This window comes from Eucyclogobius newberryi, unplaced genomic scaffold (assembly GCF_026437365.1).
Source record: "Eucyclogobius newberryi isolate DKJ021-1_F unplaced genomic scaffold, fEucNew1.0.hap1 SCAF_12, whole genome shotgun sequence".
NCBI classification, from domain to species: domain Eukaryota; kingdom Metazoa; phylum Chordata; class Actinopteri; order Gobiiformes; family Gobiidae; genus Eucyclogobius; species Eucyclogobius newberryi.
Window position 1 is genome coordinate 25,999,991 of NW_027315746.1, and position 15,720 is coordinate 26,015,710.

General features: G+C 39.2%; 1 protein-coding gene across 16 annotated transcripts in view; it reads left to right on the forward strand.

The window, feature by feature from the left end:
- Window positions 1-15,720, forward strand: part of obscnb (obscurin, cytoskeletal calmodulin and titin-interacting RhoGEF b) — a 70,571-nt gene that overhangs the window by 26,659 nt on the left and 28,192 nt on the right. For 7 of the 16 annotated variants that reach the window (XM_072441717.1, XM_072441723.1, XM_072441726.1 and 4 more), the window contains 18 exons: window positions 86-352; window positions 1,130-1,399; window positions 1,472-1,741; window positions 2,230-2,496; window positions 3,152-3,418; window positions 3,714-3,980; window positions 4,912-4,986; window positions 5,267-5,326; window positions 5,929-6,006; window positions 6,617-6,670; window positions 7,294-7,371; window positions 7,846-7,920; window positions 8,174-8,227; window positions 8,855-8,932; window positions 9,398-9,442; window positions 9,582-9,629; window positions 9,870-9,947; window positions 10,839-10,886. In XM_072441717.1, the coding sequence (XP_072297818.1) occupies window positions 86-352; window positions 1,130-1,399; window positions 1,472-1,741; window positions 2,230-2,496; window positions 3,152-3,418; window positions 3,714-3,980; window positions 4,912-4,986; window positions 5,267-5,326; window positions 5,929-6,006; window positions 6,617-6,670; window positions 7,294-7,371; window positions 7,846-7,920; window positions 8,174-8,227; window positions 8,855-8,932; window positions 9,398-9,442; window positions 9,582-9,629; window positions 9,870-9,947; window positions 10,839-10,886 (2,379 nt within the window). The remainder of the gene's footprint in view (window positions 1-85; window positions 353-1,129; window positions 1,400-1,471; window positions 1,742-2,229; window positions 2,497-3,151; window positions 3,419-3,713; window positions 3,981-4,911; window positions 4,987-5,266; window positions 5,327-5,928; window positions 6,007-6,616; window positions 6,671-7,293; window positions 7,372-7,845; window positions 7,921-8,173; window positions 8,228-8,854; window positions 8,933-9,397; window positions 9,443-9,581; window positions 9,630-9,869; window positions 9,948-10,838; window positions 10,887-15,720) is intronic. The other 9 variants (XM_072441721.1, XM_072441722.1, XM_072441735.1 and 6 more) reach the window with 6 other exon arrangements.

The following is a 15,720-nucleotide window of genomic DNA, read 5'->3' on the forward strand; positions in this document are numbered from 1 at the left end:
GAAAACAAAACGGTTTAAAAGATATGTGAGAAATCCTTTTACGGCTTAAAACATAGAGTGACACGAAGACTACTTTTGGTTACAGAGAAATGTGCCGTGTTCCTCAAGTCTCTGGATGACGTTGTAGGAGAGGAGAAAGGCATGATAACATTAGCGTGCGAAGCCTCCAAGCCCAGAGTCTCCCCCACGTGGAGAAAGGACGGGAAGGTTCTGAAGGCCGGACCAAAGTATGAGCTCCTGCACACGGGCAAGTCTCTGGGGCTGATCATCAAAGACGTGACCAAAGACGACGCCGGCGAGTACATCTGCGACCTGGGGACCGAGGCCTCCAAAGCCATGGTCACTGTCAGAGGTGGGTAGAAACCTCGGCTCATTGTCAAGAGTGAATTATGATTTATTTGTCCTCATTTATGATATTTGCTTTACTGTAAACTTCAATATTGATCTAAAAAAATATACAATAATAGAATAATGTTAATTACAATAGAGACTAGTCTGGTTTAGGTCCCAAACCACGGAATTGCTTTCTACTTCACTCACTCACCGTAACACATGGCCTAACCTTGCTTTCAGCCCTCAGAAGGGTAAACCATTAAACATAATACTCTTTTTCTAGTGCTTAGTAATAATCTTTAGCAAATGTACATCATTATTTACATTTTGTTCATTGTAAACTACAAAACAATTGATCTAAAACTCCTTAGTAATACAAGCATGTCCATTGACTTCTTTTCAAAAATGTAAAATTGACAAACCCAACATTTTTAGTGGCATTTCACCTCAGCAAACTGGGGATTTTTCTTTAGTTTAGTTTTAATCTAATATAGGGGCGGGGATAGGGAGTAGGTGAAAAATGACATCTTGTCAGTTGTAGGACAATACAGGATTACGCAAACATCAAATAATACTCTAAGCAAACTTATAATGAGGCTCATACAGGTTAATTTAGGATGATATGCCTCACTTTAAAAGCTTATAACAGTTGTATATTTTTACCACAATCTGCTAATATGTGCCCATGTCTTTCATTCTGCATCCGACCTAGCATTACCTAACATGTTGTATTATGGTCTTGCATCTTTTTGGTAGAATTTCTATATAAATTTGCATTATGTGTACTCTGTTCTAGAAATTGCGATTGGCATCACCAAATGGCTGAAGCCTGCTGAGGCCAATGAAGGAGAGACTTGCAGTTTTGAGTGCATTTTGTCCCGTGAAAGCTCAGACGAGTGCTCCTGGTCCCTGAACGGGGAAACCATCTCTAACGGAGGCAGATACAAAATCAGCTGCAAAGGCCGCAAGTACATGCTGACCATAAGTGATGTAACTCCTGCAGATGCCGGGGAGGTGGTGTTGAGTATCAAAGACCTCTGCTCCAAAGCCTCATTAACAGTCGAAGGTATGATATGATGTTGATTAAATGTGATGATTTTTTAGGTAAAAATGCTAATATAGTTTTAATATTTTATAGGCAAAGCTTCATCTGTTTCAAAAGCACTGGAGAATGTGAGCGTTGTCCAAGGTGAGGACGCTGTTTTCATCTGTGAGGTAACAAAGTCCAGCTCCACCGTCAAATGGGCCAAAGACGGAAGAGCGATCAAGAAGAGCCAGAAGTATGACATCAGCCAAGAGGACACACTCATGAAGCTGACCATCCACAGCGTCTGCGCACAAGACTCAGGGGAATACAGCTGTGAAGTGGTGGGAGGAGCCACCACCAGGGCCACTCTGGAGATCAAAGGTGGACTGCAACTACTATGAACAGCAGCTATCACTGCTTATCTTTAGCCTGCTCTATATTTGACCATTCAACTGAAGTAAGGCATTCCAGTGGCCAGGAGTGTTATTTCCAGCAGTTGCTTTACTGTAATAAGAACAGAGAGTATGTGTAGTAATTAATCACATGTTTTGAATCACTTCCTTATTTGGATATTGTTTGTTTCAAATATTTTACCTTTACCATCCCAATTGTCTACTTGTAAAGACATACATTGAATAATGAAAACAGACATGGCAAATAAGGTGGGCATGAAAAATAAGGTGATGACTAAATACAATAAAAATACTAAATATATACACAAATGTGCAAACATTGGCAGTGCAATGGATAAGTGTTGTTGACATGAGTTATTAAGTGACAGGCATTATTTAAAGTAATGTCATATTCAACAACACTCGGTATTAAGATAAAACATGTCGATATGAATAATTGTTTCCTCTTTTGTTTAGAGCCAATGCACACCTTCACCCGAGCTCTGCAAGACAGCCAGGCTGAGGAGAAGGGCTCTGTGAGTTTGCAGTGTGAAACAGCTCAGAGCGCGTCCACTGTGGTGTGGCTGAAGGGCCACACGGAGCTGAGAGCTGGAGGCAGGTACCAGGTGACTCAGAAAGAGGGCCTCCTGACTCTGACCATCACAGGCCTGGAGGAGCAGGACACTGACATCTACACCTGCGACGTGGGCACCGCCAAGAGCATGGCCAAAGTCACTGTCAAAGGTAAGAGTTTCTGCATGTTTTTATATTTTGTAAAAGTTAATGTGGCTGTAGAAGATCTCAGCTCCTTCCTATTTGTGTCATTAACTGAGACTGAATGAGACTGAAACTGTAATTCTATGTTGAGTTTAAGTTACATCTAACTAACACCAAAAATGTTTTATTAACAACTTGATCACATGTTGCAGCCATGTCTCCTCTCTTTCAAACCATTCCAACCCACTTAAAGTATAGTAGTAAAAATGCTCTCATATGCTTTAATGTCCAAGTACTAACCAGGCCATACCAACTTGCTGATCTCAGAGCTCTGAAGCTAAGCAGGGATCATCCTGGTTTGTACTTGGATGGGAGACCAGAATGCCAGGTGCCACAGTGGGGCGGTGTCTAATGCTGGTGTGTTTGTGAGACTGAATGTGGGACAATGGATGCTAATGAGCCCATGTTCATTTACATTCACTGTCCCCACCAAATAAACAAATTTACATAGTGAGTCAAACAGCCATTAATCAATGAATAAAATCATGCTGATTTTTATAATTTTCTAAATGTATGAAGAATAATTCCACAAACTATTCCACTGGCCTTTTGTAATAATGAAATACTGTATGTACAATGGATTGTTATACCATGGCTAAATCCAAAAGTTTGGATTGCCCAGTGTTACCAGCGACCTTCAGTCAGAAGCTGCAGAGTCTGGAGGCTGAGGAGGGGGCCAGTGTGACCCTGCGCTGTGAGCTCTCTAAACCTGGGCTCTCAGTGCAGTGGAAGAAGGGCACACAGAGCCTGAAGTCTGGAGACAGACTCCAGCTGAAGCAGAGAGAGTGTATGAACGAGCTGCTCATCACCAAAGTGGAGCCAGAAGACTCAGGAGACTACATCTGTGTGTGTGGAGACCAACAGACCACCGCCAAACTCAGTGTCAAGGGTAGGAAGAGGATTATTATACAAAATGAATAACTGTGTCTGATGTTTTGCCATGTCTGTCTTGTGTCATGTAGTATGTTTTTTTCCAATGAACTGTCAGCTGTCAGTCTGCCCTGATTTACACTCTAATTATGAATTGGCCCAAAAGTCTAGATATGTGTCCAGCTTTATATTTGTACACACCTGTAACAGCTTTGTCTGTGTTCTGTCTATGGGCCCAGGGCCGTTGTTTGTCAGAGATTGTCTTAAACTTGTCTGTCTTGTCATTACTTACTAATCTGCTGATGCTCACTCAGCCCTACCAGCGACCTTCAGTCAGAAGCTGCAGAGTCTGGAGGCTGAGGAGGGGGCCAGTGTGACCCTGCACTGTGAGCTCTCTAAACCTGGGCTCTCAGTGCAGTGGAAGAAGGGCACACAGAGCCTGAAGTCTGGAGACAGACTCCAGCTGAAGCAGAGAGAGTGTATGAACGAGCTGCTCATCACCAAAGTGGAGCCAGAAGACTCAGGAGACTACATCTGTGTGTGTGGAGACCAACAGACCACCGCCAAACTCAGTGTCAAGGGTAGGACATTTTGTTTTATTAAGCATTTATTTGTTATTATTTAATAATCCTCTTTTTTAAACATTTGGTATTTTATTTGTATCATGATATTTCCCTTTATGTCAGTTGTATAATATTTTCACATTTAGGTATATACAGTTAGTATATGTGTGTTTTTTAAAAAGTGTAACCCAAAAAGGATGATATAAAATACTGGAAATGTGTGTCATCATTCCTCACAATTCCATGCACGACACATTTAGTTCCTGTACACTGTCTTACTTGCAAGGTGAAATTTATTTACAGGTGGAGAGGCAAAGTTTTGACTGAGGGTGACTGAGGTTGAGACAGAGGTTTAAATAGGAGTGGCCTCAAAAATAAGAGTGGCCACTTACAGACACCAAAGCACATGTTTAGAAAAGATCAGAGCAAACATCATCAAATATACCATACTTATCAGTACCCCAAAAATACTTTGATGTGCAGAGCACCATCTTTATATCTATTTACTGGAAGAAATGAAATGTTAAGAATTATTTATCCTTTAACTTTAAAACCATCACTTAAATTTATTTATTTTTTGCTCCGTTTTCTGCTGCCAAAATGAGGCCCAAGCTTTCTGCTCTCCTTCATGAGCCGAGGATAAATGCACACCTTTTGCTTTTTGTTATTTTTCTGTGGTCTCCAGACATCAGTCACCTCAGAGGCAGGTGACCACAGAAACACAGAAGGTATTAAGGGAGGAAAATGTGCTGCCGCTGTGTCATGAGCTCACTCGTCATTTTGTGTTTGTGCAGTTAACAACATGGCTTCTGTGAAATTACTTCCTTTGAAACTTGCACGTTACAATAAATAGTACAATATCACAGTTGTTATACATCACTGCTATAGTTCTCAAGTGGTCTATGGTCTTCTAAGCTTCTATGTTTCTCATACATCATGTATATTTCAGCCAATAAGCCTGAAGCACCGTCCATAATCTCCAAAGACGAGCAAAAGAAGCAGGTGGTGAATGAGACAGTGGAAGGTAATTCACGGGGAACTTTGTTGTTTGTCCTTTGGCGTCTTTGGCATATTGCTCTACATTATCTGCTGCTTTTGGTCCAGACTGGCTTTTGAAGTGAACTTTGTAGTTATATCTAAAACAGGGGTTGGAACTTGGGTTGTCCCACTACATTTGTTATAGTTGCAGTACAGTTTTAGAGCTGGACACTTGTTTTTGAGATTGATTTTTTTTGTTGCAGTTTGTGATGTGTTTGAAGTAAAACTGTCCTAGTTGTTATTGACCAGCAATTCCTCTTTTTCAGACAGTACAATTGAAGCAGGGTCCAGGCAAAAAGAACAGAAAGTTAAAGAGTCAGTTGAAGGTAATGTACAGACAAGCAGCAGCTGCAAATTTTCATTCTAAGCTTTAGCATTGTGAAAAAGTAGAATAGATGACCTGGCCAAGGGGAAGCAATAAAGACAAATGCAAAAAGGACTTTAAAACATTATAGGGACGGTATATTTTTCTTTATGATCAAAGAACTTTGTTACAGGTTTATCTGCAACCTATCTATGTGTCATCTAGCTAGCTAAACTTAAACTTGTGTACATAATGTGAAGGTGTTTAATCCAACATATATTGTGTCCTGACCAAGCTCCAGGTTATCTCACAGATTACAGTTTAAAGACAATTATTTCTGCAGCCTGGTCTTTCCTGAGGGATAATTCACAGATATGAATCTGAACAACAGGGGACCTAAGATAGACCCTTGTGGTTTCACCATATTATACTGTTTTACACAGGGTCAGATTTTGTGATATTGTATGTGACATACAGTATGAGGTAATATAACATTTAAAACATATTTCATGCCATTCTATTTACTTGTTCCTTGTCTTATATTGTATTTGATTGTCTTTTATTCAATGCTCAAACTACTGCAATTCCAGATGTTTCAACCTTTTATATTTCTCATTATTGTAGCTGTCATGCTGTCATCCACTGGACAGATTACTCAAACTCAGCAGATTTATAAGCAGGAAACCACAACAGTAACACAAGGTACTTGATTTTTTGCAACGCTTTCTGCCGCCAAAATCAGGTCCAAGCTTTCTGCTCTCCTTCATGAGCCGAGAATAAATGCACACCTTTTGCTTTTTGTTATACTTCTGTGGTCCCCAGACCTTTAAGCTATCTGATGCCTTCTTGAAGAAATGTGTTGTGTAAAGAATTATTTATCCTTTTGGCTTTAAAACCATCAGTTTCCAACTCAGTCACCTCAGAGGCAGGTGACCACAGAAACACAGGAGGTTTTAAGGGAGGAAAATGTGCTGCCGCTGTGTCATGAGCTCACTCGTCATTTTGTGTTTGTGCAGTTAACAACATGGCTTCTGTGAAATTACTTCCTTTGAAACTTGCACGTTACAATAAATAGTACAATATCACAGTTGTTATACATCACTGCTATAGTTTCCTCAAGTGGTCTATGGTCTTCTAAGCTTCTATGTTTCTCATACATCTTGTATATTTCAGCCAATAAGCCTTGGGTTGTCCCTCTACATTTGTTATACCTGCTGTACAGTCTTTGAGCTTGATTTTTGTTGCAGTTTGTGATGTGTTTGAGGTAAAACTGTCCTAGTTGTTTTTTTTACCAGCAATTCCTCTGTTTCAGACAGGAGAATTGAAACAGGGTCCAGGCAAAAGGAAGTTAAAGAGTCAGTTGAAGGTAATGTTCAGACAAGCAGCAGCTGAAAATTGTCATTCTAAGCTTTAGCATTGTGAAAAAGTAGAATAGATGACCTGGCCAAGGGGAAGCAATGAAGACAAATGCAAAAAGGACTTTAAAACATTATAGGGGCAGTTTCTTTGTTAGGGACAGAACAAAGAACTCTGTTACAGGTTTATCTGCAACCAATCTATGTGTCATCTAGCTAGCTAAACTTAAACTTGTGTACATATGTGAAGGTGTTTAATTCAACATATATTGTGTTCACGACCAAGCTCCAGTTTGTCTCACAGATTACAGTTTAAAGACAATTATTTCTGCAGCCTGGTCTTTCCTGAGGGATAATTCACAGATAGGAAATCTAAATAACAGGGGACCTAAGATAGACCCTTGTGGTTTCACCATATTATACTGTTTTACACAGGGTCAGATTTTGTGATATTGTATGTGACATACAGTATGAGGTAATACAACATTTAAAACATATTTCATGCCATTCTATTCACTTGTTCCTTGTCTTTTATAGTATTTGATAGTACCTGGTGTGCAGATATTATTTTATTCAATGCTCAAACTACTGCAATTCTAGCTGTTTCAACCTTTTATATTTCTCATTATTGTAGCTGTCATGCTGTCATCCACTGGACAGATTACTCAAACTCAGCAGATTTATAAGCAGGAAACCACAACAGTAACACAAGGTACTTGATTATTTATTTATTTTGCACCGCTTTCTGCCGCCAAAATGAGGTCCAAGCTTTCTGCTCTCCTTCATGAGCCGAGAATAAATGCACACCTTTTGCTTTTTGTTATACTTCTGTGGTCCCCAGACCTTTATTTTTTTAATTAATGGTCTCCAGTCTTTTAAGCTATTTGATGCCTTCTTGAAGAAATGTGTTGTGTAAAGAATTATTTATCAGTTTCCAACTCAGTCACCTCAGAGGCAGGTGACCACAGAAACACAGGAGGTATTAAGGGAGGAAAATGTGCTGCCGCTGTGTCATGAGCTCACTCGTCATTTTGTGTTTGTGCAGTTAACAACATGGCTTCTGTGAAATTACTTCCTTTGAAACTTGCACGTTACAATAAATAGTACAATATCACACTGCTATAGTTCTCAAGTGGTCTATGGTCTTCTAAGCTTCTATGTTTCTCATACATCATGTATATTTCAGCCAATAAGCCTGAAGCACCGTCCATAATCTCCAAAGACGAGCAAAAGAAGCAGGTGGTGAATGAGACAGTGGAAGGTAATTCACGGGGAACTTTGTTGTTTGTCCTTTGGCGTCTTTGGCATATTGCTCTACATTATCTGCTGCTTTTGGTCCAGACTGGCTTTTGAAGTGAACTTTGTAGTTATATCTAAAACATAGAACTTGGGTTGTCCCTCTACATTTGTTATACCTGCCGTACAGTTTTAGAGCTTGATTTTTGTTGCAGTTTGTGATGTGTTTGAGGTAAAACTGTCCTAGTTGTTACTGACCAGCAATTGCTCTGTTTCAGACAGTAAAACTGAAGCAGCGTCCAGGCAAAAAGAAGTTAAAGAGACAGTTGAAGGTAATATAATGACAATTGTCAGCTGCTGCTTGTTTGTAGAAGCTTTAGCATTAAGACAAAGTAGAATAGATGACCTGGCCAAGGGGAAGCAATAAAGACCAATGCAAAAAGCACTTTAAAACATTATAGGGACCGTATTTCTCTATTTTTTTCCTTTTGTTAAGGACAGATCAAATAACTCTGTTACAGGTTATCTGCATCCAATCCTATAGCTATATAACATCTAGCTAGCTAACAGCTAAGCCATTTAAGTCTATTTTACGTATGTGAAGGTGTTTAATTCGACATATATTGTGTTCCTGACCAAGCTCTGGCTTGTCTCACACATTACAGTTTAAAGACAAATATCTCTTTCCTGAGGAAAAAAGGGACCTAAGATAGACCCTTGTGGTTTCAACATATTATACTGTTTTACACAGGGTAAGATATTTTGTGATATTTTATGTGACATACAGTATGAGGTGATATAACATTTAAAAGATGTTTTATGCCATTCTATTCAATATTCACTTGCTCCTTGTCTTTTATAGTATTTGATAGTACCTGGTGTGCCGATATTCTTTTATTCAATGCTCAAACTACTGCAATTCCAGATGTTTCAACCTTTTATATTTCTCATTATTGTAGCTGTCATGCTGTCATCCACTGGACAGATTCCTAAAACTCAGCAGATTTACAAGCAGGAAACAACAACAGTAACACAAGGTACTTGATTTTTTTGCACCGCTTTCTGCCGCCAAAATGAGGTCCAAGCTTTCTGCTCTCCTTCATGAGCCGAGAATAAATGCACACCTTTTGCTTATTATTATTTTTTTGTGGTGCCCAGAATTTTAATTTCTTTGATACTTTTTGTGCGGGCTGGCTTCAAGTAGACGATAGATATTCTACTTTTGTATTGATGCCTAGCAAAGGCTTGCTGCAGTATGTTTGATTCACATTAATCAGTATGGCTTTTTATGGCGCCCTTAAGATGTTGATATTGGCCGGCTATATACTGTAAAGTTATCGCTTGTCTGGTTGTGAAACTTATGGTGTGAAGTCCAAAAGCTTCTACTGTATGAATCTTTTCTGCTTAAAATCAGTGTACAGCTTGGTTATTTTGTCTGGCCAAAATGTTGTCCGCTGGTCTTTCTGTGTCTTAATGAATAATAAAGTTATATTTGATCTTAGTTGCTGAAAAACAAGCAGAACAGAAGCAGAGGACTAAAGATAAAGGTATGGCGCACAATGGCTGCTTTCTAAAATATGAACGCACTACTAAGATTTTAGTGGTGTTTCTATCACTTTAGACATTTATGCATTTATACATGGGGTTACAATGTACATGAATAAGGCCTCAAATCTGTCATAACAGAACCGACGTCGGCAACACCCTCTTTTGAGACCACAAACGCAGTGGAAGGTATGTTTTTATCTCTGTTACTTGGCGTTTGTCTTCTCCAGTTCTATGTGGTTTTCTGAAGCAGGCTTTTGGGATGTGGCTTTTTCTATTCTTGCTCAAGCTTTCATTGTGTTGACCGCAGCAGACTATTTTGCTCCCTGTTGTTTGATTTCTAAGTTGCAAGTGTGTCCTGAAGTGTTGTCTTATTGGGCATGTAGTCCGTCATATAGTGAAGTAAAATTGGGCTAAAATGAATTGCAGCAGAGAAGTCGACTGCTCCAAACGCAGCCTCCGGTGTTGAACCTAAGAAGAACGAGGCAGAGAAGATGAAGGTCGAAGGTATGTTTTCTGCAGCTCATGTTGGGAGTATTCTCTAGTAGTTTCTATAAGTGCTAATCGTCTGTGTGGAGTATTTTGTATCAGGTCTGGACATCATTTTGCATAATTGAAATAATATGAGGCATTCTTACACAATGCAGCCATGACTGTACAGTACTTTATAGACATCATTTAGATGGCCTGAATATTCATTTAGATCCCACACTGAACATTTGCTTTGCTGATAAAATGGTTGAAGATATACTTTTACCTCAGGTTTACTTCTCTGTGCTCTACAATTGTGTAGTGTTGTTTTGCATTGTAGTTGTTTCATCTTCAGACCATCTTATCTTACATTGTAGCTTCCTTTATTGCTGCTCGCAGGATGTATGATATTGTATGTTCCAAGATACATGTGAATCTGTTGTCACATTAAGGATGCGTAAGGTGAAATCTGATGAAGAAAAGCGTATAAATCCAGTATACTTTTTTTAATATATATTTTTTTATAGTATTCAGGCAAACATTGTATCGGAGGCCTTTTGTTCGATTTGTGATGATGATAAAGAAACATAGTGCTGTCCCAATAATATTTGTCCATCGGGAAAACAAATACAAATGGCTTACCTAATATTAATTTAGGACATAAACAAGACAGACTTTTAATCATTGCCATTTAACACAAAAAACCTCAGTCTCAGAACTCTTCTCCAAACCACAAGCTTTTACTGAGAACGGATTAACTGTAGAACTCTCAATGAAATAGACCTGAACTGATCATGAAATTTAAACGTACAGCTCTACAGAAACATGACAGATACTCAATGCATGGTGTAGTATTACAGTGGAAGTAGTAACAAAAATAATATGACTGGAAGTGAAATAAATCAAGCCTGAACTTTGTCATAACAGAGCTGAAGTTGGGCTCCTCCTCTGTTGAGACCACCAAAGCAGTGGAAGGTATGTTTTTGACCTCGTTGTCGCTCTTTGCTTCTGTTGAGATGTTGTTTCGACAAGCTTTTCAACGTGGATCTGTGTGTATTGTTTACATGTGCTTTCATTGTGCGACTTGTAGACATGTTGTTGGATTTCAAATGTTAGAGCACAGTTACAGCATGATAAATGATTGGAATAAGCATGGCAACTGAGATCATGGATTAGATGCTGTATACTATTGAAGTATTCTACAGTGGCGGCTGGTCCATTAAGGGCGTACATTTTAGTCAATTATATATCAAATTGTATTTAACAATTTTTTAACTGCACAAAAACAACATAATTTGTTCAGAATTATGTTATATCATTATTTGGTTGAATATGTGAAATAATTTAAAACAGCCCCACGATGTACGTTGAAAAGAGACAGGCTGCGTCACACAGCAGACCGCAAAGTATCCTATATATATATATATATATATATATATATATATATATATATATATATATATATATATATATATATATATATATATATATATATATATATATATATATATATATATATATATATATATATATATATATATATATATATATATAGGATACTTTGCGGTCTGCTGTGTGACGCAGCCTGTCTCTTTTCAACGTACATCGTGGGGCTGTTTAAAATTGCCCGTGAGCCTGGTAGGAAATTAATGGGACTCTTTAGCCAATCAAGTTCCAAGAAAATGATTACGTCACTATGAGAAAAGCCATAGTAAAACTTGTTCAAATGGGCGATTTCCTTCATCACCCATTTAAGCGTAGTGTATACGCCACGGAGCTACACTGTTTACGCTGGAGACACAGCGTAGCAGGTTCACCTCACACGTGATCATGGCAGCGTCAGGGAAAGGGACGAAAGTGTCCTAAGGTACGTCAAAAACAATTCATAATGAGCTCCTTGACTGTTTGCTGGCTGTGAATAAAAACTATATTCATGATGAAGTGAAAGCGGCTGATTTCCTATCCAAGCCGATCGGACATGATGTGTCGAACCAGTGTAGCACTTGTGCTCCATTAACTTGACACACAGAATAGGATCCTTTTTTTTTAGTTTATCAAGCTGGATAAGGCCAACGCTCAGCATTAAGCATCGCTTAACTTCTTTTCATAAATAGTTACCCTGAACTACATATGTATAACATTTTACATTTTTGTATTGAATCATCACAGCCAAAATTGCTATATGGAAAATTTCCTTTTGGACATTAAAAAAAACCCTAACCCTAATGTCAAATAGCCCCCCTATATTTTGCATCACCAGCCGCCACTGCTATACTAATCATAATTAAAAAATGAAAGATAAAACTAAATAAAAATAAAGTAGAGCTCAGGTGGACGGTCACCACAATTAGACATCCATGTAGTTCCATATTATCATGTAAAGTAAAGTGCTTTTGTGTGTTGCAGTATTTTCTCATGGTGTTTAGTGTTAGTAAAATTGTCTTGAAATGAAATGCAGCAGAGAAGTCTCTTGCTCCAAATGAAACCTCCGGTGTTGAACTAAAGAAGGCGGCAGAGGAGTTGAAGGTTGATGGTATGTCTTGTGTGTTAAATGTTGGTGGTCTTCTGGCTGTTGCTGAAGACCTTATACTGTGTTTGATCATCGCAGCTGCTGAGTTTTATGGAGTCTTACAGTATGTGTTCTTATTATGTTATTATCATAGCGCTTCTAACTTAACACAGGTATAAGTACATGGTTTCTAGCCACTTCTATGTTAAATGTTTTTGTATTTTTTTTTATATCCCTTTTGAGTTGTTAAAATAAGGCCTTCTGACATGCTTGATGCTGAGAAGATATGTTTGTAATGTTTGTGTTGTACAAATGTGTTGAAATGGAGATTTGGATCATGTCTCTGTCTCTGAGCTTCCATTGTTGCTGCTTGCAGTTTGTAAGTGTTGTCTGTTTTTCTTGTTACTTGTAAAGTACACAGATGCAATGTAGTATTGAAATGAACGTCAATTACAGCAGAGATGTCCATTGCCCCTAGTGCAGCCTCCATCATTCCTAAGAAGGACGAGGCAAGAAAGGTGACATTTGAAGGTAGGTTTAGTGAGGTCAATGTGCAACCTGTACAAAGTCTTCTTGCTTTTGGGTATCGATGTGCTTGCATTGTTGGTGATACGATAAACCTTCTGCTGGTAGTATATTTAAGACATCGCGGCTGTCATTCTGTGTCAATGGATACAAATACTGTTGCAAGTGTTGCATTTCAACAAGATCTGGCTCCCTGGCTTTTGTGGATTTGTCACCCCTGACAAAGCAGTGATAATTAGTAGATATTAAAAGCAAAGCTGTTGGTTTTTGTGTTACTGGATGATTGTCGCCCACATCAGTTTCTTCAGGGGTCAGTATTTTCATTTGGTGACCCAGCTGGAAGGTTGACCGCACTGTTAATGTTGTTGCATATTTGTGATGGTGGTCATAAAAGTGGTGTTTCTACATCAGTCTGAGGAGTTGATGATATACTTAAGTAATATGTCGTTGTAATCCCTCATTCGTCCAGGAGTGTTCCATTGTAGAAAAAGCTTCAGTTGTAGTCATCTGGACTCAGTTTAGAAAAGACGCTAAGGAGAACCGCTTGGCCTTTCTTGATTGTTCCACTATCAGAGGAGAGGACGGGAAGCTCCAAATAGAAATATATAGGAAACCCACACACACGGATCAGTACCTGATTTTTAGTTACAACCACCCACTACAGCACAAGCTGGGTGTGATTAGAACCTTACAACACAGAGCTCAAGGTGTGCCCACCAGCTCAGAGGGCAAGAAGAAAGAGGAAAAACACGTCCGGAATGCTCTCTCAGCCTGTGGTTACCCCGCTTGGGCTCTCAACAGAGTAAAGAGAACCAAGAAGCAGGACAAAAGGGAACTGAACAGAGAAGGAAGGGTGTTTCTATCCCTTATGTCTTGGGACTGTCGGAAAAAACTGCAGACAACACGAAGTCCCTATTTATTTTGAACCAGGAAACACTTTAAGACAAAAACTGGTTCATCCTAAGGACAAGATGCCGACCCAAAAACAGAGCAATCTTAATTTATTCGATCCAATGCAGTGAAGAAAGTTGTAAAGAACGTTACATAGGAGAGACTAAACAGCTTCTGCACAAGAGGCTTTATCAGCACAGAAGAAATACAAGTTCAGGACCACAGAGCGGCGTGCATCTCCATCTTGAAGCCTCCAATCACTCGTTTGAAGACGGTGATGTGAAGGTTTTAAGCAGGGAGAAAAGATGGTTTGAAAGAGGAGTTAAGGAAGCTATTTTTGTTAAAAAAGAAAGACCTTTTTTAAACAGGAATGGGGGGTTAAGATTCAACCTTCCTGTAGTCTATAATGGAATATTGACACCCTGGAGAGGTAGAGGACCAGGACATTTGGATGCTAATCAGGTCCTCAGGGTGAGTGAGCCAGGGTCTCACAAAGACAAAGTGGAGATTAATAGCCCATTAAAGGACTGTGTGTAAACAAATAGGCTAGATCGTTAAAAACAAAGGGGGTAAGTTTCTGTTGAAACAAACAACTCTTTCCACTTCAGGTAGGCCCGCCCAATGGGCTGGACTTACTACAGAATAGTATGTCTGAGTTCCCGGCCTAAATTCGCTTATTGACAATGACTCTTGGATGAGAGTTGAAACTGAGTCCAGATGACTACAACTGAAGCTTTTTCTACAACGATATACGTTAGTCACAATACTCCAATTTACCAATAGATTACAGGAAATTACAACTTGAAGGTGCCCTTTCATTAACTCTGCTGTACGACACACACATAATTATTTTCATTTACCCTCCAGTTGTTCCAGTGAGTGTGATTGAGGATCTGCAGAACCAGGAGGCTGAGGAGGGAGGCACTGTCACTTTTCTCTGTAAGCTCTCCAAACCTGGGCTTCCTGTGGAATGGAGAAGGGGAACCCAAGTACTGGGTTTCGGAGAAAAGTACAAGATAAATCAAACTGGATGCAAATATGAATTGCAAATATTTGATTTAAGACCTGGAGACATAGGCAGCTATTCTTGTAACTGTGAGGACACAACCAGCTCCGCCTCTTTGACAGTTAATGGTAGGATGTGCACTTGTGATTTTTGTTACATTTGCGTTTTTGGTGGTGACATATTAATTTTTAACATGTTTTCTTTATTTAATAGCAATTCCAGTCACTTTTACAATGGAGCTTGAAAACCAGTCAGCTGATGAGGGAAACAGTGTTATCTTACAGTGTGAGCTGTCTAAAGCCGGCCTTTCTTTGGAGTGGAAAAAAGGGGAGCTGGGCCTTTGTCCTTGTGCCAAATATGACATTAGGCAGATGGGACCACTGGCTACACTAGTCATCCATGATGTAGACCTAGAGGATGCTGGCTCATACACCTGTGACACTGGGGACAAGCAGAGCAGAGCTCAGCTCATGGTCAAGGGTAGGCTCACAGCTACAATAATATCATATATTTTGGTCTTGTGTGTTTAAGTTAAAAGTTCATTTTGATTTTAAATTAGGGAAGTTAAGGACCTTTTAAAGTTGTGTTAAACCTCTGTTATAGGTATAAACCACACAGGTAGGAATTGCAATGACAAGACACTTGATTCCAGTTAAAACATAGATGTTGTGTGGATGCACATTGTAGTGTAATGTAATATGAGCTTTTTGTGTGGAAAGCTTTGTGTTTTGATTAGAGAAGTCATTCTTCATCCATGATCATCTTTATGGAGGCCATTAGTCACCTGGTCATCCCACTGCTGTAAACTGAAGGTGCCTCTATTCTCTCAGATGTTAACAGTGCCTTTTAATGTTCAATTTTCTCCAGCCCAGCCTGTT